We start from the raw sequence: 26,343 nt of genomic DNA, 5'->3' as shown, positions 1-26,343 counted from the left end.
GTCACACTGTTGGCTCATGTCAAGTTTGTGGTCAACCAAGACTCCTAGATCCTTTTCACATGTACTGCTCTCAAGCCAGGTGTCACCCATCTTGTATTTGTGCCTCTCATTTTTTTTGCCCAAGTGCAATACTTTACATTTCTCCCTGTTAAAATTCATCTTGTTTGTTTTGGCCCAGTTCTCTAATCTGTCAAGGTCGTTTTGAAGTGTGATCCTGTCCTCTGGGGTGTTAGCCACCCCTCCCAGTTTGGTGTCATTGCAAATTTGATCAGGATGCCCTTGAGTCCATCATCCAAGTCGTTGATAAAGATGTTGAATAAGACCGGGCCCAAGACAGAACCCTGTGGCACCCCACTAGTCACTCTTCTCCAGGATGAAGAGGAACCATTGATGAGCACCCTTTGGGTTCGGTCAGTCAGCCAGTTACAAATCCACTGAGTGGTAGCATAGTCAAGTCCGCATTTTACCAGCTTCTTTACAAGAATATCATGGGGCACCTTGTCGAATACCTTGCTGAAATCAAGGTAGGCTACATCCACTGTGTTCCCTTCATCTACCAGGCTTGTAATTCTGTCAAAAAACGAGATCAGGTTAGTCTGACATGACTTATTTTTCAGAAATCCATGCTGACTATTGGTGATCACAGCATTCCTTTCTAGGTGCTCACAGACTGTTTGCTTAATGATCTGCTCCAGAATCTTCCCTGGTATTGATGTCAGACTGACTGGGCGGTAATTATTTGGGTCCTCTCTTTTCCCCTTTTTGAAAATAGGGACAACATTTGCCCTCCTCCAGTCTGCCGGGACTTCGCCTGTTCTCCAGGAATTCTCAAAGATGACTGCCAGTGGTTCTGAGATCACATCTGCCAGTTCTTTTAATACTCTTGGATGCAGTTCATCTGGCCCTGGAGACTTGAATACATCTAGACTAGCCAAGTATTCTTGTACTATCTCCTTAGTTATTCTGAGCTGTGTTTCCTCTGCTGAATCATTTGCTCCAAATTCTTCAGGTCGGGCATTGTTTTCTTTATCGGAGAAGACTGAGGCATGGGAAGGCGCATGGGAAGAACACTTAGAAGCAGTTTCTTCCATATGCTTCACAGCTAAAGATTTCAGGACACTGAAAAGAGAAGGGGCTTCAGTTTCCAGAGAAAGGTGTGCAAGTTCAGTTACGAACCCTGGAAGTTCAAGGAAAACCCAATTGAAGTCACTGCAAAAGAAGACATTGGAGCAAGCAAAATCATTTGCCTCTGCGTGCACACACACACACACACACACACGAAGCAGTTGGTCCAGCTCAAAGGCAACACAGAGATCTGTATTGGATCATCTCAATGCATCCCTAATCAGTATTATTGAATAGTTACAAAATTATAGGATCGTCTTGGAAGGTTATATATCTTCTGCCCACTCCTGGGGCAGATAGCGCGTTCCACATGCAGCCTCATCCCAGAACCGGGAGGGCAGCCTCTGTCCAAAAGCAGATCATTCTGGTCTGGATGCACAAATAGCACCATCTGGGATAAGGTAGCAGCTTTATGAGCAGGCTGTGTGCACCACAACAAATGTGTTGGGCTGTGGGGCGCTGTGTGGGTTCTGCTGCAACAGGGAAGCTTAGCTACGTTTTCTGTAGTTGATTTCATCATGCGAAAGGCTGGGTTGGATGAATCCCAAGACGGAATTAAGATTGCCGGAAGAAATATCAACAACCTCCAATATGCAGATGACACAACCTTGATGGCAGAAAGTGAGGAGGAATTAAAGAAGCTTTTAAAGAGGGTGAAAGAGGGTTGGCATTCGTACCTATGGTACAACAAAGTAAAGGTACATAAAGGTTTTCTAAACCATGTGGTTAGGAAATCTTTATATGAAGTATGGGACCGGAATAGAAACCTCCTGGAAAGAAAGACACAGTGGTGGATATCACCAATTGAGGTGCTGACAACAAAAAAAGTAAACATGGAAGGGGAAAGAGTAACATATGAGGATATTACTAGGAAAACAGACCAAGGGATAAAGCTCAAACCATATGACCAAACTGAAAAGATGTTAACAGGGTGGCTGCAATACCACCAGATCAGTGATTTATTAAAGGAAGATAAAAAGAGAAATGGGTTCGAAGATAAAAAATCGAAATTTCAAATCGAGTTAATAGACTGTAAAGATAAAATTTTATCAAGAATGTATAGTTTATTGCTAGAATGGTATACAAAAGACGAAGAAGTAAAGGAATCAATGATAAAATGGGCAATTTATATTGGGCATAACATTGAATTGGATGCGTGGAAAAGATTATGGAAGGAGGGTTCGAGATTTACAGGATGCATGGCTTTAAAGGAAAACTTACTAAAAATGATGTATAGATGGCATTTGACGCCAGTAAAATTAGCTAAAATGTACAGGAAAAAAGAAAGGAAATGTTGGAAATGTAAAAAGGCAGATGGGGGCTATTTCCATATGTGGTGGACCCGCGATAAGGTAAAAAAATTTTGGGAACCAATTTATAATGAACTCAAAAAAATATTTGGATATACTTTCCCCAAAAGACCGGAAGCGTGTCTATTAGGTTTAATAGGAACGGAAATCAAAATGGGAGACCAAAATCTGTTCATGTATGCTACAGCTGCCGCGAGGACCCTTCTGGCCCAAAGATGGAAAGTACAAGACATACCAACTATCCAGGAGTGGCAGGCGAAGTTGACAGAATATGCAGAACTTGCCAAACTGTCAGGGAGGATCCGGGACCAGGGAGATCAAAGTTACCAAAATAATTGGAGTAAATTTATTGAATATTTAAAGAAGAAATGTAAAGAGGTCGAGACACTAGCAGGATTGACATAATACCTCCAATGTATAATAGTACTATTATGAGAATGATGTGCGCAATAGAAAGGGGTTAAATATACCAATTGTGGGGAGGGAGCGGAGTTGCGACTCAGCAGAGTCAAAGAGAATGTATGGCATTAATATGGTTTGTTGGAAAAGAATATGTAAGGAAAACAATAAAAATTTACTTGGGGGAAAAAAAGAAGAAATGGAGGCAGTGAGAGATTTTACTTTCTTGGGCTCCATGATCACTGCAGATGGTGACAGCAGTCATGAAATTAAAAGACGCCTGCTCCTTGGGAGAAAGGTGATGGCAAACCTGGACAGCATCTTAAAAAGTAGAGACATCACCTTGCCAACAAAGGTCCATATAGTAAAAGCTATGTTTTTCCCAGTAGTGATGTATGGAAGTGAGAGCTGGACCATAAAGAAGGCTGATCGCCTAAGAATGGATGCTTTTGAATTCTGGTGCTGGAGGAGACTCTTGAGAGTCCCATGGACTGCAAGAAGATCAAACGTATCCATTCTGAAGGAAATCAGCCCTGAGTGCTCACTGGAAGGACAGATCGTGAAGCTGAGACTCCAATACTTTGGCCACCTCATGAGAAGACTCCCTGGAAAAGACCCTGATGTTGGGAAAGATGGAGGGCACAAGGAGAAGGGGACGACAGAGGACGAGATGGTTGGACAGTGTTCTCGAAGCTACAAACATGAGTCTGACCAAACTGCGGGAGGCAGTGGAAGACAGGAGTGCCTGGCGTGCTCTGGTCCATGAGGTCACGAAGAGTCGGACACGACTAAACAACAACATGTGCTTAATGATGCTTTTCTGCGTATTCTGCCTATTGCAGAAGCCAAAACTGTTGCAATCCTCCAGCAGCACCTAGCGGCAGAGGAAAACATTACAATGTCATGTTTAAATATTGGTCAAAGTTGTTGCAGGAGGAATCCCCAAAGCATCTCTGTAGGATTTCAGCCCAGTAAGCCACACAGAGACTGGACACCACTTAAATCACCATGCTAACCCAAGGAACCAACCACTGGAGGACAAGCATATTAACTCATTCTATGTTTGTGTCTGCTAAATGCTTTCTGTTGTGATTCAAGACTGGTTTGCGAACTAGTTTAAAACAATAGCATTACTTGTTTAAGCCTTTAGTTTCATTTTTGGCATCTCTACTTTGTTTCAGGGAACTTATCACAAAACTGAGAGCCCACAGTGGTTTCTACAGCAGTTTGCCAGAATACATCTGCAGCCACAGCTCCACTGCACAGAATAATACCCATTGCTGGAATGGCCAAGAAGTTGTAGAAAGGTAAAATGAATTCATTTCTTTTCTTCCCTTCCCGTTTAGTGATGCTGAGTTGTTGTTGTTATGCTTGGCCCCAGCTTGAAATTCTTCGTACAGTGGTACCTCAGGTTAAGAACTTAATTCTTTCTGGAGGTCTGTTCTTAACCTGAAACTGTTCTTAATCTGAGGTAACACTTTAGTTAATGGGGCCTCCCGCTGCCACACAATTTCTGTTCTCATCCTGAAGCAAAGTTCTTAACCCGAGGTACTATTTCTGGGTTAGCGGAGTCTGTAACCTGAAGCGTCTGTAACCTGAGGTACCACTGTAGTAGTATTATGCTGTCCATCTGCAGCAGTTCTTCCGTGTGTCTTTGGACTCCAAATCCCATCCGGAGAAGAGCTTGGATGCTGGATTAGGCTGAAGGCCCTGTTCTCCAGCATCCTGTTCTCCAAAGGGCCAAGCAGATGGGAAGCCTGCAAGCAGGACCCGAGAGCAGCAGAACTCTCCCCTCCTGCGTTTCCAGCAACTGGTGCTCAGAAGCATGGCTGCCTCTGACAGTGGAGGCACAAGATAGTCATTGTGGCTCAGAGCCATTGATAAGTCTTCATCCTCCATGAATTTGTCTTTTAAAGCCATCCAAGTTTGCGGCCATCTGTACCTTTTATGGAAAGGAATTTCATATTTAACTTTGAGCTGTGTGAAGAATTACTTTTGTCTCTTCTGAACCTTCCAACTCTCAGTTTCATCGGATGACCCTGAGTTGTGACCATGCTGCTGTTTTGGGCCTCTAACTCCCATCAGCCCCCAGGCAGCATGATCAGTCCTCAGGAATGAAGGGGAATCAGGCCCAGCAAGAAAAGGGAGTGCTGTATTGCTGGGGCTTCCCCTTTCAACTGCTAGTCCAGCATAACGGAAAGATGCTTTCTGCAGCAGATACAACACAAATGGAGCAACACTTCCAAAAGCTTAGAATCCGCCCCGCCCCCCACAAACCACTTAATCCATACTTGGATGCTCAGCCCACGGGGCAAGGTGCTGCTTGATGCACAGTGAGAAACAAGCGACCAGCCAGTAACCCAAGCCCTGAAATGTCTTCAAGTGAAACAGATTGAAAGCAAAACGTCAGTGTTTCTCATTGCCATTACTATTATCTCTTAAGTGGAGTTTTTCTCAGCAAGGTGGATGGTTGCAATCACAACTACAAGCCGTGGGGAGAGAGCAGACTCTGCTCAGAAACAGGCTCCCCATTGGCCCCCCAAATTTTCCCCTGAAAAGCAGCAAGTCTCAGAATTGCTCCAAACTCCATCAGTAATGGAGGAACTTCCTGACTGAAGGGGGCAGTTTAATGTTCTGTTCAATTTGTAGTTACTGTTTCAAGTTTCTACGCTTTTCAAACTCCTTTTTTTCTATCTTTCCACCTATTGCATCACACATTTTTCTGGCTAAATGAGTATTTCAAGCACAAGAGCTCCATCTAGTGGCTCATTGAATGTAAAAGAGCTTGGAAGCCTGGTTTTGTTGTTGTTTAGTCGTTTAGTCGTGTCCGACTCTTCATGAGTGTTCTCAAAATAATAATAACCGGAAACCATGTTTCTTCAGGAAACTGAGCAAAAGAAAAATTCTGGGTATAGAATCTCAAGGGAAGGCGGCTAGAATCACAAATAGGTGGAACTGGCACATCAAAAGCAAGAGGGGTGGCAGTTATTTTTACCCAGAAAAGTCCCTTTGTAATGCAGTATACCATCACAGATCTTAATGGCAGATTCGCCTTTGTAAAATGGATGTTTTGTAAAGGGGACGCTTCACAGAGAACTATACACTCGGGGAGCTTTGTATGCACCAATCAATCAACATTCTTAAAATTCACACTGAACAATCTCAAGGATTTTGCAAAAGCCTCCATAATATTGGGGGGGGGGGCATCTGCCTCAATAACTCTATGGACAAGAGCCACAGTGCAAACTCAAACAATAGCCCAGGCACTAAAGCAGTGTTAATAATAGAGGCTCATGATCTGGTGGGATTATGGTGACACCTGCACGAGGGACTTCAGCTTTTTCCCACACTGCTTTATTTATTCCCATTATGATTATATATTGATTTCTTCAGGACTCATGCAAAAAGTCAGAGCGGCAGGAAAATGGAATAGCAACTGTCTCAGACCACGCGCCAGTCAGTACAGACACTGCATGGACAAAAGCTTTCTGCATCACTCGCCAATGAAACTTTCACCCAAGTGCTGGCTGCATCAAACCTGAAAGGAACAATAGAACATTATTAAGAAAGCAGTAACACTTCAGGCAGGGAGCCATGAACCCTCTGGGATGCTGTGAAGGTGGTACTGAGAAGCCATTGCATTGTGGAAACCAGCAAGATCTGGAAAACCAGGATATCCCTGACACGGCAAGAGGAACAACAGATCAGACATCTTGAAAGAGAATATAAATGAACAAGCAGGGGGGTAAAGCATACCACCTTCTTCAGTCTAAAAAACATGAATGGCAATTGCTGGGAAAAAGCAACATTAATGCGGCAAAGACTAAATGTAAGGCAAATACTATGAATTTGGAGATAAGGGCCTCAATTACTAGCCTTTGAACTCAATTGCCTCAATATGGACAGAAGCAGGTGAAACACACTCTAGGGCATGAATAAGGACTTCATTTTTTTTTTTTTATAAATTTTTTATTGCGTTTCTTTCCATAGTTTTATAGGTTACAGACAAATAAAATAATTGCAAGAAACAAATTTTCCCTTTTTTTTAACAACAAAAACAAACAAAAACAACTTGGACTTCCCCACCCCTTCCGGTTCTGCGTTCTTTGAATTAACAATGTCAGCATTTTGTTACCTAATTTCGTACCTTATTGTAACTTTCAAATGTTATGTACCCAGATTCGGTATATTGTATCTCAATTTCAATACCTTTAAAATAAACATAACATGTTCGATTCAAATTGTCTCCTTTTCTCTTTTATCACTTATTTTACAATTTACTTAATCATGATTGCTAAAGCATAACATTTCCTAATCATGCACTGTCTTAAGATTCATACAGCTTGTAGTATTTTTGCAAATAGTCTTTAAATTTTTTCCAGTCCTCCTCGATTGTTTCTTTATCCAGATCTCGGATTCTGCCGGTCAGTTCAGCTATCTCCATGTAGTCCATCAACTGCTTCTGCCATTCCTCCAGCGTGGGCAAATCTTGTGTCTTCCAGCTCTTAGCAATGAGTATTCTTGCTGCTGTGCTAGCATACATAAACAAGGTTCTGTCTTTCTTTGGCATTTTCTGGTCCACCATGCCCAGCAGGAAGGCCTCTGGTTTCTTGGGAAAGGTGTACCTAAATACCTTTTTCAATTCATTATAAATCATTTCCCAGAAGGTCTTCACTTTTGGGCAGGTCCACCAGAGATGGAAGAAGGTCCCCTCTGCTTCCTTACACTTCCAACATTTATTGTCAGACAGGTGATGTATCTTAGCTAACTTGACTGGGGTCATGTACCACCGGTATATCATTTTCATAATGTTTTCCTTCAAGGCACTACATGCCGTGAATTTCATTCCGGTGTTCCATAACCTTTCCCAGTCTTCAAACATAATATTATGTCCAACATCCTGTGCCCATTTTATCATAGCAGATTTAACTAATTCGTCCTGTGTGTTCCACATAAGCAGCAAGTTATACATTCTAGATAAAATCTTGGTCTTTGGTTCTAACAATTCTGTCTCTAGTTTCGATTTCTCCTCCTGGAAACCAACTTTTTTATCCATTTTAAAAACCTCTTGAATTTGAGCATAATGTAACCAATCTCGCACCTTGTTTTTTAGTTTATCCTGGCTCTGCAACTTCCAACTGTCTCCAATTTTTTCAATTAATTCCCAATATTTCGGCCAATAGGCCTCCATATTGGGTCTTTTTTGAGCCTTGGCCTCCACCGGTGACAACCACCTCGGTGTTTTACTCTCTAATAAGTCTTTGTATTTCGTCCAGACTGCAAAAATTGCTTTTCTGACAATATGGCTTTTAAACAATTTGTGAACTTTAACCTTGTCATACCATAGGTATGCGTGCCAGCCAAAAGCATTATCAAAACCTTCCAGATCTAGGACATCGGTGTTTTCTAGCAAAAACCAATCTTTCAACCAGCAGAAGGCTGCAGCTTCATAATACAACCTCAAATCCGGCAGGGCAAACCCCCCTCTTTCTTTTGAGTCTGTTAATATTTTATACTTTATTCGGGGCTTTTTGCCCTGCCAGACAAACCTAGATATATCCTTCTGCCATTTTCCAAAACATTCCACCCTGTCCACGATCTGTAGGGGGCATGAATAAGGACTTCAGCACTTTCTCTTCTCACTTATACTTCCCAAGTAATTCTGACATGCAAATAATGGAGAACTTTATAACATCATCTTTGATAGGCATGCTTACACCCAATCAAGGGTAATTTCTCAATAGTCCAATACAAGAATTGGAGGTATTCTCCATTAGCAAAACACTAAAAATGGGAAATCCCCAGCTCTTGGTGGATTCAGTGCCACCAGAGGTGTAGGAAGGGGTGTGTGGTGGGGACAGGCCACCCCGGGTGTAATCACTGAGGGGGGTGACATTTGGTGCGCCACCTGCCTGTGACTCCCAAGTCTACCCCGAGCCATCGGGGGAAGGGGGGAGCTGTGCTGCTTTGCCAATGGCCTTCCCCCTTCATTTTGACAGCTCGGGGGAGGCTTGGGAGTCACGGGCGGGTGGCGTGCCATTGCCCCGCGCTTCTGGGCTGCTGAAGGAGGCAGGCAGGCAGGCAGGCAGGCAGGGAGAGGACGGGAAGGAGGCAGGCAAGCAAACAAGCAGAGGAGGGAGGGAAGGAGAGAAGCAAAAGCTCCCTCAACTCGGGACCCAAAGCCTGGAACACGCAGGAGGAGAGGAGGGGTGTGAGAACAAAGTGGCAGGGGGAGTTTTAAGTGCTTATGCTCACAATGTTAAGTAAATAAACCAGAAAATAACACTTGCAACTGTAAGTATCTTATTTTTCCTTCTTTTAATAATTTCAATGGGGTGTGTGTGTGAGAGAATAAATTTTGCACCGGGTACCACCAGACCTTTCTACGCCTCGGTGCCGCATTCTACAAAAAGTATTAAAAATGAACTTGCTCCATGGCTCACTAAACCTTTTAGCAATATGCTTGAAGGTGGAGCTATTCTTGCATCCTGGGGACTCTCCAAGATAGCAGTTGTATGCAAATCGGATAAAGACTCAGCTCTTTTAGGATCTTACTTCTCAAATGCAAAAATATTGTCAGCAGTAATGGTAAAGAGGTTGAATGTGTTGATATGCATGTTGACATCTCCCCATCAAACAGGATTTATTCCAAAGCAACACATATCCTACTCTAGACACCAAGCCTTGAAAGCCGTTTGTAAAATTTCCTCAAGCAAAATTCAGGTAGCCTTCATTTCCTTGGATCCAGTCAAGGCCTTGGGCAGAGTTGGACGCAGCTTTATGAAATCTTTGTGAAACAAAATGAAATTTGGAGGGGAGAAATGCTCCACTTTGTAGACCACACATATACAAATCAGCCCAAACCCTAAATGAACAGACTCAGGTCACTGGCAATCCAACTACAATGAGGCATTTGACATGTTTACCTGCTGAATCCCCCCCCCCCCCCAATTGTTTGCTCTAGCGATTGAAACCCTGGCAAACAAGATCAGAAACCACAACGTTCAAGGCGTACCATCAGGAAAAGACTCACATACTATCAATCTGTTTTCAGTTGAGGTAATAATAATGACAACAAGTCCTAGCTGAGCCATACCAGCACTCCAATCCATCTTAAAGCAGTTTCACGCAGCAGCAGGAATCAAATAAAATAATTTCAAATCCACGATAATGACTTTCAGTATCCCTGGAGAGGGAAGAAACCAAATGCAAACCTTCTCTGGCTTCTAGCCATGTTATTCAGCATTCAGATACCTGGGGGTGACACTAACTAAAGATTTAAAGCAACTGTACAAAAAGAAATGGCACCAGCCTTGCTTCCAAACTGCAATCTGACCTATTTGCAGGTGGAAACAAACAGGCCTTTCACGACTCAGTTGTATTACTGCCCTCAGAATGGCCACCTTACCTTGCTTTCCATTTCTACCCCAAGTTCTGTCAATAGACAAACCCACCAAGACTCTAAAGAAGCAGCAACATGCCATAGAATGCTACACCAACAAAGGGTAAGCACAACAGATTTGCCAAAAATACCCTCTATAGACCATTTTATTTTGATGCTTTTCAACTAAAATGAATAATAACAATGCTCCACCAGCAGTTTGGACATGCCCTGGGTAAGAATGGAGTCATTACCAAAACCATTGACGATATAAGGCCTTCCTTTCTTGCCTATGTCCTGGAATGCAGTCAATAAAATTAAAAATCTGTTCTTAAGACTCACTTTCTCAATCTGGAAATGATAAGCCCCTCTTCTGGCACCCCTTCCTCCTTTGGCTCTTCCTTTCCTCAACTTTCAACAAGAGGATAAGTACCTGCAGACTGGGAAGCGAAAGGGGTATTCAGATTTCACAATCTTCTTCCTAGAGGCAAACCCATCAGAAAAGAGGCACTAGCAGTCAGATTAGAAGGCATCTCCTACCCATGGCTGCAGGATTTACAAACTCATTCATCTGCATGCAAACTCTACAACCAAGCGCAACTTCTGCGATCTCAAGCCACATATGAACACCACTGCACCTGATCCACCCTGGCCTACAAAGGGATAGCTTCCCAAATTTATAAACTCCTATTTGTCCTAAAGAAGGGGTTGTCCACAACTCCTTGATCCCAGTGGGAAACCAACCTCACCACTCAAATAGGGGAGTAGATGTGGGACAGGCTTTGGACAAAAACCCACTGTTGAAACACTCAAGAAGCAACTTTATGAATCCTGTTTCACTTGCACTGGACACCTCATTGCCTGCATAGCATCAATCTGACTCCCTCTTATGTTGGTAAGGCTGCTCAGAAACTGGCACTACTATCCACATGTGGTGGAGTGGTTAAGCACTCACCCACTTCTGGAACAAGGTACTTGATTGCTGGGATAGCTCAATTGGTAGAACATGAGTCTTGGTCTCAGGGTGATGAGTTTGAGCCCCACGTTGGGAAAAAGATTCCACATTGCAGGGGTGGACTAGATGGCTCTTGTGGCCCCTTCTATGATTCTATTACTTGGTGCCTTATGTTCTATTTCTGGTTAAGATATCTTGCCATGTCCCACCACAGCACTATTGGCAATAATAAATATTGTCTACATTTCCATTCACACTAAAACATTGCTAGCTTTCCTTTTCGCAGCAGCTAGATTGGAGTCACTGGAAGGATGTTGTGCATTTTCCACACCACAAATAGACTGATGAACTATGGCACAAAGCTTTATAGGAGAAACTGTCCCAGCATGCCCGGGTTATGCAAGGCACGACAAAAAAGATCTATTCTTTGCGAGTTGGCAACCTTTTAATGACTTTATAAATAAATAGCAAGATCTGGATCCTCCTACAACTCATGCATAGTTTTCGAGGGGACTTATTCTCAATAAGTCTTATTCTTTTCCCCTCCTCTTCCACTCTCCTTTCCCCTTACCCTTTTCCATGATCTCATACCTCATTTCTGGCTAGGAAGAATAACAGATGCTTTTAAATAACCTTTTATTGAATGATGCGTCTAAAAGGTTTTCATTTGTTCTGTGTACTTTGTCTTTATGCAAAAGTTTCAATAAAAATATGTTTGGGGGAGGGGAGTCCAACACCTTCCAAAGGAGTCCATTCCACTGTTGAACAGCTCTCACAATCATAAAGTTCTTCCTGATGTTTAGTCAGAATCTCCTTTCTTTGTCATTTGAATCCATTGGTTTGGGTCCTGCCCTCTGGAACAAGACAAAACTTGCTCCATCTTCCATGGACAGCCCTTCAGGTATTTGAAGAGGGCTATCATATCAACTCCCAGTCTTCTCTTCTCCAGGCTAAACATCTCCAACTCCTTCAACTGTTCCTCATAATGTTTTGTTTCCAGACCCTTGATCACCTTGGTCGCCATCCCCCTCTGCATATGTTCCAGCTTCTCAGTCTCCTCCTTAAACTGTAGTGGCCAGAACTTGATATAGGGGCCAAGCTTTGTAAGTATTGACAGTCACTTAAATTGGCTCAGTATCCAGTTGGTAGCCAGTGCCATTCTCTCAGGACCGGTATAATATTACCTTAAGGAGCTGAAGTGGCCAACAGACTAGCAGCTACATATTGCACTAACTTTAGCTTCCAGACCATCATCAAAGATAGCCTCACATAGAGCACATAGCAGTTACCATACTTGATAGATGGCCATCCAACCTCTCCTTATAAACCTCCAAGTCCATCACCTCCCAAGGGAATCTGTTCTACAGCTCTTACTGTCAGAAAGTTATTTCAGACATTTAGCCTGAATCTCCTTTCTTGTAACTTGAATCCATTGGTACGAGTCCCACCCTCCGAAGCAAGTGAAAACAAGCTTTCTCCATCTTCCATGTGATGGCCATTGAGATATTGGAAGATGGCTCTCATATCTCCTCTCAGTCTCTTCTTATCCAGGTTAAACATACCCAACTCCCTCAACCATTCCTAATAAGGCTTGGTTTCTACAACCTTAATCATCTTAGTTGCCCTTCTCTGCACCCATCTTGTCAACATCTTTCTTAAATTGCTGTGCCCAGAGGACTGCAGGTGTGGTCAGACCAAGGCAGGACTATTGCTTCCCTTGATCAGGACAGTATACTTCTATTAATGCAGCCTAGCATTAGCTTTGTGTTTTTTGCTTGCTAATGATGTATTGCATGGATTGATAATGTTGGGTCTGTGAACTAATACTATGGGTCCCCCCCCCATCCATCCAACTGGGTTGCCCCAGCCACTCCAACAGAAAATACAAAAACACAACAGAACCTCACACATATGGCACTCATAGAGTGCTATCTTCTCTGCACTTCAATCTTGCTGAAATTAGGCTCAAAATGACCAATAATGTTAATATTATCGATATAGATAATTTGTTAATCACTTGTTATCACAGATTTCCAAGCAACTTGCAACAGAATAGAATAGCAGCAGTGATGGCAATCAATATCATTGCATCCCATGGCAAATCCTGATCAATGCCCAAATATTCAGTGGATCCCAGTGAGGTTTAATTTTTACTGATCAGCAACTCAGTGGAACAAGAGTAAAACTTGCACAATAAAACCCCCACAGAGCATTGTGCAGGCTACATGGCTGCTTTTCTGAAACTCAGATTGGAACGTCAAGGTCTCCTGGAACCTTATCGGAAGCAGAAAGTATGTGCGCAAATGTAAGATGTTGGAGCAACCCAATGACCCACGTTATCCAAGAACATTCCTCCTCTTACAGAGCCCACCAGATGCTTCAAAGGAAATCTGGCAAGCGGGAACTGAGCACAAGAGCACTCTGCCCTACTGCAGTTTCTGGGAACTGATATCTGAAAACATTCCTGCCTCCAGCTGTGGAGGCGGCTCATAGCCATCATGGCTGCTAGCCATCCATAGCCCTCTCCTCCTCCATGAATTTGTCTAATCCTCTTTTAAAGCCATCCAGGTTAGTGGTCATCATTGTCTCCTAGGGGAGCGAGTTCATGGCTTAACTATGTGCCACGTGAAGAAGGACTTTCTTTGATCTTCCAACAACTTCACTGGATGTCCACAAGTTCATTATGAGAGGGAAGAAAACTTTTCTTTATCTAACTGCCTTCTCCACACCATGCATTATTTTACAGTAGACAATTCCCTTGTTGCTTCTTACATGTTCTGGGAAATTAAATTGTCATTGAGGCAATTGAAGAGTTTGGTGGACCTTACATTCTTGGCAGAGTTCGAGTTGCAACTGATATCAGGATAGTTGCAGCCATGACTGCTATATCTTTATTGTTTGGTAATCTGCCCTGGGAAGGCATCATCCAAGTACGCAGTCTGGCCTGGAGGTCTATATCAGAAACCCATAGGTCGCTGTTCCTTCCCTCTCCTACAATTTTACCCATATGCTCTCAATCTGCTTTCTGTGCTCCAGGTCATGGACCTCATCACAAGTGTACTCATCCTTTACTTATAATGCTCCTCCTACTCCCCCCCCTTCCTGTTTGATCTTTTTCTTTTGAATAGGCTATACCCCTCAGTTTCAAGATTCCTGTCATAAGTCTCACCTCACCAGGTTTCAGTAATTTCCTTGTCATTTGTACTATTTGTAATAAGAAGAAGATAATATTGTCTCCCTTCTCCCCAGGATTTGGTTTAAAGCTCCATTGCCTTGGTTTCACATCAGTGGTAGCCAGGGCTGATGAATGAATGGCTGTGCATACTATGTTTGTATGAAATGTTCCAAGGGAAACTAGCTTTTCTCTTCAAATCTCCATGGGGTGTAGAGGCTCTTGGCTGTGAAATTGCAGAATTGTTGGAGAAACTCATATGGAGGGGTGAAAAGTAACAAGACTGTGTTTACAAAAGATGTTGCCTGTTGATGGCAAAATGCTGGCAATATATACGTCTCCCAGGTGGCCCATTCCCAATTTATAAATGTATATACAAAGGCTTGGAGAATTCTTTGCTAATTGAAGGATTTTACACACATGTCAGGGTTTCCTCAGTTCTCAAATCTCAAATCCTAATATGTGTTCAGATTGACAGAGTTTCATAAGCTTCTTGGTGGTGGTTTATTCTTATAATTCTCTCCTGAATAAGATGACACAGTTCCCTTTTCAAAACAACTTTTTTTTCAAGTGTATTGTGAGAATATGCTGCTGTTACCAAACAGTGAAGAAGAGAATTGGATCCTGCACAAACATAATTCATCTTAAACTTTCCCTTTTCTCAGTTTATTCCCTTATTACTTAAAAGACTTCAACCACTTCCCTAAACTCCTGCTTTGCTCCTGGAGATGAATTAGTTTCCAATTTTGCTTTTATTGCCAACATATTGTGTAAAGGTTTTATATACAAATCGTAAGCAAACAAGGCAGAAGTGGAGGTGGGCTGCCTGGAGCTTGGCAGACTCTTTGTTTCCTTTCCATTTCCCCTCCCATCTTCAGGGACTCGAAGCCAAATACATCTGCATATGGTAGTCCACCAGAGGCTTAGGCAAGCCATACTTGGGCCACCAGACTAGAACCATGAAAAGGGGAGGGCATACCATCCATAGGCCACACCCACACCTTACATTGTAAGTGCTGTTATACTACTTGGACAGTCATGAGCTCTCTCAAAGCATTGTGGGAACTGTAGTTTTCTAAGGTGCGGAGAGTTATTAGGAGACCCTCCATTCCCCTGACATGACTGCAGGTCTCATAGTGGCTTAACAGTCATTCCCTCTTCCCAGGGAACTTTGGGGACTGTAGTTCTGTGTGGAGAAAAGGGGCCTCCTAACACCTCTCAGCTTCCATAACAAACTACTGTTCCCAGGATGCTTTGGGAGAAAGCCATGTGAGCTAAATTGTGCTTTAAAAGCATAATGTGGATCCGGCCCCCCTCCACCATGGAGACTGGGGTGCATGGAGTGCGCATGTTCACACCCTGCATTCACCTGGCCGGGAGAGGGGTGGAATTGCAGGTTATGTGGAAGGGATTTCCCGGGGGGGGGGGGTCATGAATGTTGTGCTCAAATTGGAGGTGGTAGAAGGAGGGTTAGTGGCATACAGGTAGAAATGGCTCTGTTGCTATTAGAATTTGTATGGTATCTTATTACACGCTGCTCTGGCTGTGCGGTTTATAAATCTGTAAAATGAAATAAATAAGAAAGCACCTGGGACCCAAATCGGCCTATTTTCTCTCTTGCATGTCAAGGTCCCCAAGCCACCCCCCAAATAAATCACAATTCACACAACTTTATTAAAATACATAAATGTGAGTGGTTGCTTAGGCATTGGTTACAACTATCTGTCCCCGCCCAGGGACAGAACTGACTTCTGGATTCCAGCGAAAGCCAGTAAGGGAAAACAATATTGGGGAGGAAAATGGAGCTGGCCACCATACCCTCACCTCTCCCCGCATGCTCCCAGGGGCTTGCGTGGCCCAAACCCCACACCAGGGATTCAGATGAAAGCATGGCGAGCCCCTGGGTTCTTTTAACGGAATACCTTTGCGCATTGGAGGGGACAGGTGCTCCACCCCCCCTCCAGACCACTTTAAACCAATGCCTTAACATATTTTGAATCCAGGGAGAGCTGCCATCAACTCATCCAAGCCCTCTCGCATGCAGGAACACAAACTTATGCTGGGTGGAGATGGCAAATCATTTTCACCCAGCTGTACCGCCAGTGCTGCGGGAGGACCTTCACAGGTCACACTCAACTGCACCAAAGGGAGGAACTGCTCCCAAAGCATTCCCCATCTGGACACCCAGTATATGTTCACATGGGCAGGAAGGCCAAGATGGCACCCCAGTCCAGACTCATCAGCGTGCTTGCCAGCCCAGTGCACGATGCTGTGGCGGACAATCCAAATTGCGCACAGCTGCTCCTACATCCGGTATTCTGAATCTTGTCCACTGATAGGCCCCAGAATGAATGAGGCGCACATTCAGTGGCAGACAAGCAGCCAGGCTGCAATAGCTTGCGCATGACATGAACAAACTGATGCCTGGCTAACGGGGCCCCACTTTCGTGCGCTAGGAGCAGGCCAGCATCAGGGGTATGAAGAGCCAAATTTTTCTGGTATCCATAACCAGGCAAGGGCGCGCCTCACCATTGGCCAGAAGCCTGATGGTGGCACCCCCACCCACTTGGTCAGAGCTCCTGACTCTAACAACAAGCTCCAAAGCAGATAAGGAAATGTTCTGCAGCGATAAGCCTCTAAGACTCTCCACCCTGTGCTGGCTCCAACACAACTTCCCCAACACACAGCACACAAAATTGCAATGGAATACACAGCAGAAAGGAGTCTCACCTCAATCTTTGACCAGCAGACAAGTCTTAACTTGCTGAAGATAATGCATAGAAGGTCAAAGTGACCTGCTCCCTGCCCACAGTGCCGGGAGGTTGGAGCCTACTCCAGCTTTCCAAGACCCTGTGCACAACATACTTTGCGCAAAGGTCTCTGGAAAAATAAGCTTAACCAAAGAAGGAAATTGCAGCAGACTGAATCCTGATTATTTTAATAGCACGTCCGATGTGCAACAGGTGAGCCAAGTACTGCAGCACCTGATCTGAGGATTGGGTAAGTTCCTTTGAATGGCCAAGGACTGCCAGCTAAAGGTAAGAAATCAGTCCAGGCCTTCTCATAAGACCTAAAAGCGGAAGGGGAAACGGAAGCTGCTACTCCCCGTAATAATTAATTGTTGCCAAAGTGCCACAGGAGCTCCAGAAAAGTCTGGCTATAGCTGGGCGTCCAGAGCTTAGAATCTGAAGCTCTCCATCTGAAAAAACGGGATAGAGCGTCAGTGAAAACATTATATGATCCTGTAATAAAGTGAGCAGAAAACACTATATTAAACCTTAAGCAGTGCAGCTAGAAAGCACATAAAAGGGGCGGAGACTCTGCCAGAGCATGAGGACCGTTTTGCCAAGACACTCACCACTACCGGGTTATCAGATCAAGACAGACCCGACAGTCCCTCAGTCCAGATGTGTGCCGGCACTTCAATGGGGAAAACTCAATAAAAGTTAGGTCACATGTGATTGCCTTGCCACGCCAGGCTCAAGGCCAGAGTACATGATGATGAAGGGACCCCGGGCCATGAGACAACCTGGCCAAGCAGGAACAGAAGGGGCAGCCTGGAGAAACCACCCTGCGTGCAAAATTTAACTGACCTAGCAATGATAGGATCTGACAAAGCAACACTTGCTTCAGAGGAAGATTTCAAGATGCAGGGGTATGAGGCTGTCCCATACAGGGATCAATCCTGCAACCTTGGCATTACCGGCACCACGCGTTGACCAGCTGAGCTATCCAGGATGATCTGTAAGGACCTGGGACAACCTCACCCTGACCCCCGTAGAGGTCCAAGGTGACATCTGAATCATCATCAGAGCTCAGGAATGATGTACCTGACAAGGAAGTGGAATCATGTTCCCTGCTCCTCTTTGCCCTCCTCCTGGATCGCTGCCTCCGAAGACGCTTTCTTCCAGAAGAAGGCACCTGGGGCATCAGCAAGTCATCCTTTGCAGGAGAAGCAAGCTCTGGAGACATCTGCGAAGGCCCTGCCATAGTCTGCAAAAAACTAAACAATGTGAGGAACTGGTGAAACCAATGCTTTGTGCCCAGCCCAGTTCTGGAAAAATTGTGAATCAGGAAAAGGGGGCCAGAAGGAGGAAAATTCTCTCCCTCCTTACTAGATGGGAGGCCCCTGAGCTTTGATCACAGTCAATGAAGAAGGCCCTGGGTGGAAGGTGGAAGTAGGCCATCGAATGTTGCCAGAGGCCATCGAATTCTAGGGCAAAGCGGACCAAAGCCCTAGGATCACCTGCTAGGCCAGACATAAATGTTTCCAGGGAAATAGACTCGAGGCAGCCCACTGCCTGTCCAGGTACCCCTGCTTGCCCTTTTAGAGGGAAGCACCCCTCAAGAAACCCAAAGTTCTTTGGGGGGGGGCAATAATATCACAAATAGGCTGGACTACCCAGCAATAGAATAGTCCCGGGGGGCGGTTCCAAGATGGCAATGGCTTAGCAAGCAGGCTTCAGAGCTCCGCATATAACAGGACTGTAATTAGTGTTGATTGCTACCTAGGGAAGTAATTTTTCCTTTTTCTTACTTCTCTACTTTTAAACTTACCAACCTACTGAGATTCTATCAGCACCTTCTTGTCTATGCTATGAGAAACATCTTGGGCAAGTTCTGTGACGCAACCTGGGCAGGCCACTAGCTGCTAGCTATTAACCGCCATCTCCCTTCTATATTTTGTTCCTGGAACTCCTGGCAGTCACCACACAGAGAAGCTCTTAAATTGAACAAACCGAGCACTTTCTATTTTCTCTCTCTTCTGTGGTTAAGGAACCATCTCCTTGTTTGCTTTCCATCGTTATACTATGCCTGCTAGTAAACGCTACAGGGACCCAGAGGATGCAGCTCTCTCACCGGTTCCCAAACAATCTAAAATAGAGGACTTTTAAAACAAATCTGCTTTTATAGTTCCAACAAAAAACCAGTTTTCTCCTCTTGAAGATGATTGTGAGTGCGGGGAGAGTATTCAAGGTGAGAGTGTGGAACTGGATCCAGCAATGGGGCAAGTTGATTCTGTGCCGCTCAGAGAGGAAGGAATAACAAGTAGGGAGAGCACCCAATTATCTCTAATTGCAAGAACGGTTGAGCATATCTTCCAACAAATTAGAGGTATTGCCTCTCAAATAACCCAATTATCCAAAGAGGTCCACAGTTTATCAGTTAATGACAAGCAGGCATTAACAGAACACCAAAGTACCAAAGGGAATTGGCGACAACAAGAGCAGACCCCTAAGCTCAACATAGAACGCGCAGCGGCTCTTCTTATTTAATCTTCCAACCAAAAAAGATCTGCATGACAATTTGTGGAAGGCCAGATCAAACTCCTAACTGGAAAGATGCTCAGCATTCCAAACAACATTTATCAGACTTACTTGGCATTGGACTTCTCTGGCATTGGACTTAGTTGGGACTGAACCCTTGAATACCACAAACCAAATCCAAAAAATTATGTTAACTCCCCCCCCCACTAGACTGCCCTCACTGATTCACAAGCTGAACTTCAGATTGTCAAGCAGAGGAGTTTTTCCAACCCGGTATTTCGCAATTCTATTGTTGCACCCTTGTGTAAGATGAGGACTGGTGCTTCAGAGGGGCTCACAAAACCAAAGCCTGGATCCCCAATGGAAGTAATGACATCACAAAAATAACTTGACAGGTGGGGAGGAAACAGACATGCCTGAGTTGAATTCGCAGGGTCATGCCCAACATCAAAATAACCAGGTGAGCCAAAAGGAACAGCCGATTCCTCTAGAAAATCATCTTCATGAATCTGAGCACTCTGTAAATCCTTTGGAAGAGGATTTTCTCAGCTCAGCTCCTTTAGGAATCTCCCTCAGGAAGAGCTTGATCTTATGAGCCAGACATTGAAAGAGATTAAAGAATTGGAGGCAGAGATTGATAATAGACCCAATGGCCACAACAGAATGATAACTATAGAACCACCGGAGTATTGGACAAAGATGAGATACTTAGATGAGGAGGAGTCGGGAAATACACCCAAGGAATCCCCGCTGGTGAGCAATTTGCAAAGAAAAGGCCCAGTGAACACAAACGCGAGTACTTTATGTACGACGACTGATATAATCAAACATCTGGATTATTCCACTAGCATTAGCTAGTTGCCTCAAAAACTGGTAAACTCCGAGAGTACATTGGCCAGCAATTGACAGTAAATCACTGTAAAACAATTAAATTTCTTTCATGGAGTGTAACAGGGTGGCCAAACAAGATCCAAGACAGTGATTTCTGTTCCTATCTACAAACACATGCTATCATCTTTCTTCAAGAAACTTGGGCAAAAGAAGGCACTATGGTTGAATTACAGTGGTACCTCTGGTTACGTACTTAATTCGTTCTGGAGGTCCGTTCTTAACCTTCAACTGTTCTTAACCTGAAGCACCACTTTAGCTAATGGGGCCTCCCACTGCTACCGCGCCGCTGCTGCACGATTTCTGTTCTCAAGCTGAAGCAAAGTTCTTAACCCGAGGTACTATTTCTGGGTTAGCGGAGTCTGTAACCTGAAGCATATGTAACCTGAAGCGTATGTAACCAGAGGTATCACTGTACAGGATTTTACAAGTTACACTCAACCAGCTCTTAAAACTGTAAAGTATGGAAGACCTAGTGGGGGACTGGCGGTGCTGGTGTCAACCTCTCTTAATGTATCAATTCAACAGTGTCCCTCGTTGACCACCCCTAATTTTTTAGTGTTGTCCCTTTCTGATAGTCTCCTGAGAAATACTTACTGTATCTGCATGTACATACCTCCAGTAAAGTCTTGTGGGGGAACTGAGATCATATTGGGAAAAACTTGACCAACTACTTGAAAGTATAGACTCTCTGTCACTCAACCCTTGGCTTGTCTTGGGAGGCGACTTCAATGCCCGGATCGGCCTTGTTTCCCCACAAAATACAATATTATATGGACTAAACTTGGAGAACGAACATGAAATCTGTCAGACGGCAGCAATGGATACCATCTCTAACTGTGCTGGGAAATATCTTTGTGAACTTATAATTAAGCATAACCTTTTGTTATGCAATGGGCATGGACAAGGGGATCAAGAGGGTTATTTTACTTTTATCTCCCCCAGAGGATTTACAGTGGTGCCTCGCAAGACGAAATTAATCCGTTCCGCGAGTCTCTTCATCTTGCGGTTTCTTCGTCTTGCGAAGCACGGCTATTAGCGGCTTAGCGGCTTAGCGGCTATTAACGGCTTAGCGGCTTTAAGAAAAAGGAAACAAACTCGCAAGAACTCGCAAGACGCTTCGTCTTGCGAAGCAAGCCCATAGGGAAATTCGTCTTGCGGAACGACTCAAAAAACGGAAAACCCTTTCGAGTTTTTCGTCTTGCGAGGCATTCGTCTTGCGGGGCACCACTGTACTAGCACCATACATTATATCCTAACTTCTAATAATGTGCCGATTAACCGAGATACCTCCAGGATAATTCCCAGAGCGGAAAGTGACCACTTTCCACTTGAGTTATCTCTGACATCATTTGTTTCTCCTGCCTTTCCTAAATTATTGAATGAAACAGAATATCTGATACTTGGAAATGGAAGGTTAAAATGGAATGCACAGGTCCAAGAAAAAAAATTCTTTATTAAAGGGGAAAATGTTGTTAGAAACAGGAAACATAATCGGACTTTATGAGAAAATAATTAACCGAATGCGCCCACTGATGACCACAACTAGTGTAATAAAAAACAAAAGGTTTAAAAGACAGACTTGGTTTGATAAGGAATGTCAGAATAGCAAAAAATGCCTATCTAGGGAACTTAGAAAACTGAAGTTAAAACAGGATACGCACAATTTTGCTCTACAAGCTGAGGTAGCCCAATTATGATACAATTATAAATTATTACTTAAAAGCAAGAAACAAATATATTATGAACAACAGTGGAAAGAATTGGGAGACGCAGCACTTCAAAAGGACTCACGGAAATTTTGGCATCTGGTTGCCCAAGGCACAAATGCGCTGGGCTACTCGTTAGAAGCATCTGTCCAAGGAAAGGATTGGGTGACATATTTTACAAGAATATATGGCCCCTGTCCTGACCCACCCCCACAAGTTTACTAGACTCAGTTATCAGAACTGCCAGAATGGCCAGACGTCACACCCAATCAGATTAAGAGGCTAATCGTAAGCCAACTAGCCAATAAAGCTCCAGGAGAAGACATGGTCCCAATGGAGATCTATAAGACCGGATTTCTGGTCACCCATTTTTGCAAAACTGTTTTCATACATTAACAGCTCAGGTCGCATACCAGAAGGGTGGAAGCTGAGTATAACTGCCCCAATATATAAAAAGGGTGATAAGAAAAACCCTGCCAATTATAGTTTGTTAGATGTAGCCTCTAAACTATATGCCAGGCTCCTTCTTGGGAGACTGGAAGAATGGGCAGATACAAATAAGGGGATATCTGAAGTCCAGGCAGGTTTCCAAAGAGGGAAATCCACATTGGACCAGTGCTTTGTGATGAACTTTCTGCTATGTAAATACATCCATAATTTGAAGCAAAAATTATGTCGCCTTTATCGATCTAAAGTCAGCTTTTGATACGGTCACAAGACATGCATTGTGGCAAAAATTGGAAAAGACAAATATAGACCTCCGTCTATTATTTCTCAACAAAACATTATATACTGACACATCGATACAAGTAAAGGTGGATCTGGCTGGCCATCTCACCACCAGAATTAAAACCATTACAGACGCTTCAGGTTACAGACGCTTCAGGTTACAGACTCCGCTAACCCAGAAATGGTACCTCGGGTTAAGAACTTTGCTTCAGGATGAGAACAGAAATCGTGCAGCAGTGGTGCAGCAGCAGGAGGAGGCTCCATTAGCTAAAGTGGTGCTTCAGGTTAAGAACAGTTTCAGGTTAAGAACGGACCTCCGGAATGAATTAAGTTCTTAACCCGAGGTACCACTGTACTGGAGTCAACAGGGATGCATTTTGGTGCCTTTCCTGTTTAATTTTTATATTAATGACATGGTTAAAGAACAGGAGAGCCTACAGTTTGCCCCTGTCACAATTCTCAACCAAAAACTCTCAGTTTTAATGTATGCTGATGACCTAGTACTTGTACCTAGAACCCAGGTGGGCCTGAGACGGCTGCTTGTGAAATTAAGTTCATATTGCATGAGGAATGCTTTATCTATAAACTATGATAAGACGCAGGTCATTGTATTTGGGAAGCGTTCAAAAAAGCATGTTTGGCACCTGGATGAACACATCATAAACCAAGTAAATACGTTTAAATATCTGGGATTGATTTATTCAGAAACGGCATCTTGGAATACACAGCTATCCAATATCAAATTGCAAGCCTTTAAATCAGCAAAAGCTATTCTGAAATTCACTGCCTGTAAAGGTGGAAATCTGGTCAACCCAGCTCTATCTGTGTATAAAGCAAAAACAATGGCCCAGATTTTATATGGTGCTGAGGTTTGGGGTACCTCAAAGGTCTCCGGTCTGGAACCCCCACAGAATTATTTTTTAAGAGTTCTTTTAGGTTTACCCAAAGACATGCAATCTGCCATGGTCAGGTTGGAAACTCGCATGTTGAGCATAGAGAGCCAAATAGATAAAAGAATTCTCTGTTACTGGTTTAGAGTTCAACAGATGGACAGCACTAGGCTACCAAAAAAATGCCTGATTGAGCTCTCAAATGGATTACCCCTTAAAAACTGGGTACATCATGCTGCCCAACTGATGGGCAAATATGACCTCTCAGTGACTGACATTAAAGAACTCCCCTTATATTCACAGAAAAATATTTTTAAACGAACCATAAGGGCAGTGGCAACTAAAAACGATCTAAACTCTATGTGCACATCTACATGCGCCCCATTGTATTTTAAACTTAGAGAGGCCCATGAACATACGTTTTGAACTGACTTTTGTGCAACTTCAGAAAGCTCTTACAGAGTTACAATTGAATACAATAAACTCTGCTTTTAGAGATGGGAGACACAGAGGCAGACCAACAAATGAACGTGTTTGCATTAGGGGATGTCCTGAAGTAGAGGACCTTATGCATTATATCTTTTGCTTCCCCTTGCATAATGAAGGAAGAGAAAGATCTTTAGCACTATAATGACAAGGTCCCCCAGATATGATTTTATATCTCCTCGCAGACACAGATAAGTATGTGACCTGGTGTGTAGCACTCTTTGCAACTGCCGCTAGGAAAACTAGAGCAAATTATATAGCCACCAACTGTAAAGGAGATGAATTTATTTGACCCTCAAGCTATATTCTATCTTTATCATCAAACTCTGAATATAATTGCACATTGTATTAATTAGCACTATTTTTAAATATATTACTGGCCATATGATAATTTTAGCTTATAAATTTTATTGTTTAATGTCTTAACTTGTTATTAAGGTACTTTTATAGCTTTGTTTAGAGTAGGTAATGTCTTGATAATATAAATGTTTTAAGTTTTTTGAATCAATCCAGTATATTTTCTTTTAATTGTTGAATGATTCTGTGTACATTGCGACAGCCTTTGGCTATGTGAAATAAAACTGACTGACTGACTGACTGAACAGTCCCTGTAAGGAATATGAGGTAAAATAGATGTCTAAATGGCAACCGTCACGATCAGGGCAAAAGATACTTGAAGAAAATAAACTTGTTCAGAAACAGCATAGTTAAAGAGCCTACACAGAGTGCTCATAGTCATTGGAGGCACAGAGAGACACTGGCTCCACTCTGTCTGCCTCAGATATACAGCAGCAGCAATTCACACACACTGAGCTACTGAGCCTGCGAGCAAACAGACACATTTCTATAGGGAGGGTGAGTCCTGTGTCACAGAGACTCCGCAATTCACTGCGAACAGTAGCAGGCCTTAGGCTGGAATGATTTGTGCAGGTCTCACTGCTTCTGCTCTTAAGAACCTCTGACTAAGGACGAGGCCCAGCCTTCGGGAATACTATAAACGAAGGTGATTCCAGCTAAGCTGGGAACAGCCCTGACTAGCCCCACAATTAACCAACAGGCAAAATGGGGGAAACCTTTTTGCGAAAGAAAGGGGGCTCTCTCCCTATTGGGAAAGGCAAGCCAAGGAGGATTAGGCACAGGCAGTGCTCACAGATACAGGGAGAACCTTCCCACGGGGCAGGGCAAGGGGTGGGAAATCAAACAGGAAAAAAGGGGAATTAAATTAATTAAGGGGCTAGAGAGGATTAAAAAGAAGGGCGAAATAAAGAAATGTAGCCAGACAATGAGAAGATCGCTCCACTGTCTTCCAGACGGTCCGAGCGCTCCAGGTGATCCGGTGCATGCAGCGAAAGAGAACGCTCAATGCCGTGTGCTCAGTATATAAAACCCTTGGTCCATCCCACAAATTGGCAACATCAAAATTTCCTCAGCAGCTCAAACAGCTATGGCCATCTATACAATCCCACCCAGCAACAGAGGGGTGGCCTGTCAGACCCCACCCCTCTATGAAGGAGAACACGCTTTGTCAGCTTTGCCAACTGTTTATGACCAGATAAGAAGCCCACCTGGTGCCAGCTATTTGTGAATGTGGGTGCTGCCCCCAGTCTTACGCGATAAATGGAAGATCTGAAATACTATATATACATTTATGTGATGAAATAGCTTTAAAGTGATCCTTTGCAAATGACCAAAACACTTACATAAGGACATAAGAGAAGCCTGCTGCATCATGCCAAGGGCCCCCCTAGCCCACCACCCTGCTCTCATGGTGGACACCCACAAGAGCACCCTCCTCGCCTCCAGCAACTGCCTCTGGCCATGGAGGCCAAGCATAGCCATCCTGGCTAGTAGCCATCAATCCTGGCTAGTAGCCATCAATAGGGTTCTCCATGAATGTGTCTTATCCTCTTTTCAAGCCATCCCAGATGGTGGCCATCACTGCCTTCTGAGGGAGCCCATGTTCCAGTTTAACTATGAGCTGTGTGAAGAAGGCCTTCTTTTTAACTGCCTTGAATCTTCCAACATGCAGTCC

At 43.7% G+C, this 26,343-nt stretch overlaps 1 protein-coding gene across 3 annotated transcripts in view; it reads left to right on the top strand.

Moving 5' to 3' along the window:
* The window catches only part of GPC3 (glypican 3), a 249,630-nt gene that overhangs the window by 153,787 nt on the left and 69,500 nt on the right, over positions 1-26,343 (top strand). For all 3 annotated transcript variants that reach the window (XM_028714644.2, XM_028714643.2, XM_028714641.2), the window contains one exon: positions 4,016-4,141. In XM_028714644.2, the coding sequence (XP_028570477.2) occupies positions 4,016-4,141 (126 nt within the window). The remainder of the gene's footprint in view (positions 1-4,015; positions 4,142-26,343) is intronic.

The sequence above is a fragment of the Podarcis muralis genome, chromosome Z (assembly GCF_964188315.1).
Source record: "Podarcis muralis chromosome Z, rPodMur119.hap1.1, whole genome shotgun sequence".
Lineage (NCBI taxonomy): Eukaryota > Metazoa > Chordata > Lepidosauria > Squamata > Lacertidae > Podarcis > Podarcis muralis.
Note: the sequence above shows the minus strand (reverse complement) of the source record. Positions and strands in the feature narration are given on the sequence as shown.